The sequence below is a fragment of the Nematolebias whitei genome, chromosome 9 (genome assembly GCF_014905685.2).
Source record: "Nematolebias whitei isolate Nwh7 chromosome 9, NemWhi1, whole genome shotgun sequence".
Lineage (NCBI taxonomy): Eukaryota > Metazoa > Chordata > Actinopteri > Cyprinodontiformes > Rivulidae > Nematolebias > Nematolebias whitei.
In genome coordinates this window covers 50042496-50046578 of record NC_056506.1, presented here as the reverse complement: position 1 = coordinate 50046578, position 4083 = coordinate 50042496, and the positions used below count along the sequence as shown (strand labels likewise).

General features: G+C 43.6%; 2 protein-coding genes across 2 annotated transcripts in view; both read right to left on the bottom strand.

Moving 5' to 3' along the window:
• Positions 1–899, bottom strand: part of LOC119415285 (zinc finger protein 3 homolog) — a 5233-nt gene extending 4334 nt beyond the window's left edge. The window contains exon 1 of the mRNA XM_037682464.1: positions 501–899. Within this exon, the coding sequence (XP_037538392.1) occupies positions 501–833 (333 nt within the window). The 5' untranslated portion in view covers positions 834–899. The remainder of the gene's footprint in view (positions 1–500) is intronic.
• Positions 900–2801: 1902 nt separating this feature from the next.
• LOC119414319 (oocyte zinc finger protein XlCOF8.4) overlaps positions 2802–4083 on the bottom strand; it is a 4606-nt gene continuing 3324 nt past the window's right edge. The window contains exon 4 of the mRNA XM_037681412.1: positions 2802–3585. Within this exon, the coding sequence (XP_037537340.1) occupies positions 2819–3585 (767 nt within the window). The 3' untranslated portion in view covers positions 2802–2818. The remainder of the gene's footprint in view (positions 3586–4083) is intronic.

The window sequence follows — 4083 nt, the reverse complement described above, 5'->3', positions numbered from 1 at the left end:
GCAGCATCTATATATTATAATGCTGCATCTATATATTATAATGCAGCATCTATATATTATAACGCAGCATCTATATATTATAACGCTGCATCTATATATTATAACGCAGCATCTATATATTATAACGCTGCATCTATATATTATAACATCAGGATATATGTTATAACTTCCTAAAACTTATTAATTTAGGATATAAATAAACTTCTCTTCACCCATTAACGCCTGGCTTCAAAACACATTTAACTTATTTTAAGATATCAAACCATTTTACAAATTAACGCTGTCTGTATTTTAAGCATTTGGGGTCGCAAGAGTGGTCACAGCTCTCTGATTCTCTAGCTGTTTCTAATACAATTAACATTAATTTATTATTATTAATAATAATAACTAACAATAATTAATAATAATTTAATTTCGTCCCAAATGGACTGAATATGATCCTGGCTCAAGCCTCCGGGCCTAACGGGGGCCAGGATCCATCATGGCCGCCTGAGGTTCACCTCCTCCGGCTCCTCCGCCGCAGCTCCTCCGGAGGAGGCAGCGGCTTCGCCTCGCTCCGTGTCCGGCTGCAGCTGCGGGGTTTGCGGCCTCTGCGCCTCCTTGGCCCCCGCCGTCTCCTGGGCGCTCTGGCCGCCGCTCCGGACCACGATGGACTCGATGAGGAGCAGCTTCTTCCGCAGGTCCCGGTTCTCCTGGTGGCTCCGCTGCACCTCCAGCTGCAGCACCGCGTAGCCCTCGTCCACCACCTCGCAGATCTCCGCCACCGCCGCCTTGGTGAGGGCGGCCATGATGATGGACAGCTGCTCGCGCAGAGACTCGTTTAAAACGGACATCCCGCCGCTCCAGCAGAACCGGAACCGAACCCGAACTCCCGCGAAGAGTCGACACGCGCCCGCGGCGGCCTCTGGAACAAGTTAGTTAGTTAGTTAGTTAGCAACAAACCGCTGAGTTTGGACTACAAACGGCAAACGTTCCAGAACTACACGAGGGTCATGGGATTTACGTCACTTCCTGACGGTGACATTTCAAAATAAGACACTAATAAAACGCGTAGCAGCTTGATTAAACTTTAATTTAATGTTTAAAACTATACTAAAACACATTAAACTCATGAAATAAACTAAAAAAAATTGATCTGAGCGTTCAGTTATAACATTTAATAAAAAACTTAATAAAATCTAAACTCTTTAAAAAAACAATTTGATATTCATCATGACAACTAAATTAAAATTTTAAACTAAATTAAATAATTAAAAAAATGTTTTTATACAATTTATTAACAAACTGATCAATTTTGATACAAATATCTAAACAAAAATCAAACTGATGCAAAATAATAAACTACTGGTAATCCTAAATGACAGTTTAAAAATAAATGATTAAATTCTCAAATATAAATATTTTAATTACGAGAATAGTTAATTTTTTAATTACAAAGATAATTAAAAAAACTAGAAAATTTTAAAAACTAAAACTGATGCAGTTTTTGTTTTGTTTGAAGTTTTTTCATTATTTTTGTGCAATGGATGTTTGTTACTTTGTTCTGAACCTGGTTCTACGTGGTTTTGGTGAAAAGGGTGCGGTCCTGAGGGGACCCTGATCTCAGACCATGTCAGAACCAGAGCATGATGCTACCACCACCGTGCTTACCAGTGATGTTTCCTTGCTATTGGGTCCAGTTAAGTCTGTTTTTGTCTCGTCTGACCGTTAATGTTTGTCCAGGTGGCTGAGCATTTCACTCAAACACCGACCCAAACCAGAACCATCACAGAACCGGGCTTTTGGACTCGTTTTCTACAATCTGGATGTTCCTGTTTCTTTAGTTCTGAGCTCAGTCCACGTCTCCATCACAAGTTTTTATCCATTAAAACGATGTTTGTCTTCATAAAACTGGACGCTTGAAGCCTTCAGAAATGTTTTAACACAAAAGCAGTAAAATGATTTAGTTCTGTCGGCGGCTGTGAGACAAAGACAAACGGGCCCATCAGAACCTCCACCTGCAACAAAAAGTCCTTTCTGGTTGGATGAAGGTTTTTATGAGTCAAACCAAAATGAAAGCCGTAAACCATCACAACTCTTTCATGAACCAAGAAAAAAACTTTTGATAAAATGTTTTTACTTCAGATCTGAGAATCGTTCAATTTTCTTATTAAAAAAAACCTCAAACTGAGATTTTAACTTTTTATTTTTATGTCTGTTAAAATCAATTTAATGATCTGATTTTTGACAATAAAGTGACTTTGAAAGCTGGAAACTGAAACACCACGCACACACACAGGTTTGTTTTGCTATCTTTGTTGGGTCATTGCATTGACTTCCATTCATTTTTCATTAAATTCTATAGCCTAACCCTGACCTTTACCCTAAACCTAACCCCTAACCCACCAACAGTACTGCTCCTTATGGGGCCCGGGCTTTGGGCCCCATAAGGAGCAGTTGGTCCTCACAATGTAGTATAAGTTGGAAAAATGGGCCTTACAAAGTAGCATAAACAAGGACACACACACACACACCACGGTGTAGGAAACTGTTTAAAGAGAAATGACGACACGAGATCAACAAACAATCTCGAACCAACCAGTGAAACCTCGGACTGTTTTTTTTTTTTATTTTAAAAACTGAATGAAACCTGAAAAACTTTCTTCAAGTGGAAGAACTGGACCTGGACCAGGACCAGGACCTCTTTTGCTTACAGCAGTTTGTGAACGAACAACCTTTTTTTTTAAGTCTTGAAAAAATAAATAAATTCAGTTTGAGGCTCGGCGCCTCTCAGGACCACAGGTCCGTTTGAGTCTGTCAGTGTTCCGGTCCTCCTGAGTTAAACCGGAGCGGCGGTCCATCCAGCTGTGTGGTACTTCTGCTGATGGATCCTCAGGTTCTGCTTGGCGGCAAAGCGTTTCCCACAGTGCTCGCAGGCGAACGGTCGCTCCCCCGTGTGGACGCTCTGGTGCGTCTTCAGGTGACCCGACTGCGTGAAGCGTTTCCCGCACTGAGCGCAGCTGTACGGTCGCTCGCCGGTGTGGACGCGCACGTGCGTCTCCAGGCTCCGCGACGATAAGAAGCATTTATTGCATATGGGGCAGACGAAGCGCCGGTCCCTGCAGAACTTGTTGAGGTCCAGAGGGTTCAGGCTGGATCCGCCGAGGGCCAGGAGCGCCGGTGGTTGGTCCGGTTTTATAAAGGGCCGAAGAGGGACCGGCACCATGCTGGGCAGACCCTGGTTGGACCACGAAGAGCCGGGATCCAGCTCTGAGTCGTAGTGGATCGGGACAATCAGGGACAAGCCTTGTTTTGGATCAGAGGTACCGGGCAGAGAGGCTGGACTTCCTCCAGACCCGAGCAGGAAGTGCCTCCTCATGTGGGCCGCAGACGGAGCGTCGCTGTCGAACTCCGGGGCCACATCCAACATGGAGTCTGAAGAGCTGCTTCCTGTGGTCCCTGGAGGGCCCGGAGACACCGGCGCACTGTGGGACCCGAACCGCTTGGATGGTCCGTTAATGTTCTGGTCCCAGGCCCGTAGTTCTGCCGTCAAGGAGGAGGAGCCCTCTTCAGTGTCGTCTGTTTGTGACGGCGGCGCCTCGGTTCCTGAACACAAAACAACAAGTGAGAAAAAGTTCAGAGGAACTTTACAAGTAAACTTTCAAAATAAAATCTGTCTGACAGAATTTTATTTTGAAAGTAATAATCAGCTAAATTTAATCAGGTTTGCTTTTTTAAAATTTTCATCCAAACTAATAAATCAATCACATAATTTAAATATTATTAATCAAACAATAAATATCACTAAACACCAGCGTGAAGCAGGAAAAACTGACCCAGGATCTGTGGTTGGGATGGAACCGGGTCCAATCAGAGAACTGAGTCCAGGTTTCAGACCGGACCTGAAATCCTGATCTGAGTAGTTATTGATTAAAAATCACTTTGTGTTGGCCGGTTCTGTGGCTAAAACGCTCCACAGCAGCTAAACTCTTTGTGCCGTTTCAGCTGTTTTATTAGTCAAGAAGTTCAGCTCATTCCAGAGACGGTTGATAGACTTTTGCTACTTTCAACTAGCCTCCTGCTACTTTCAGCTAGCCCCTTGCT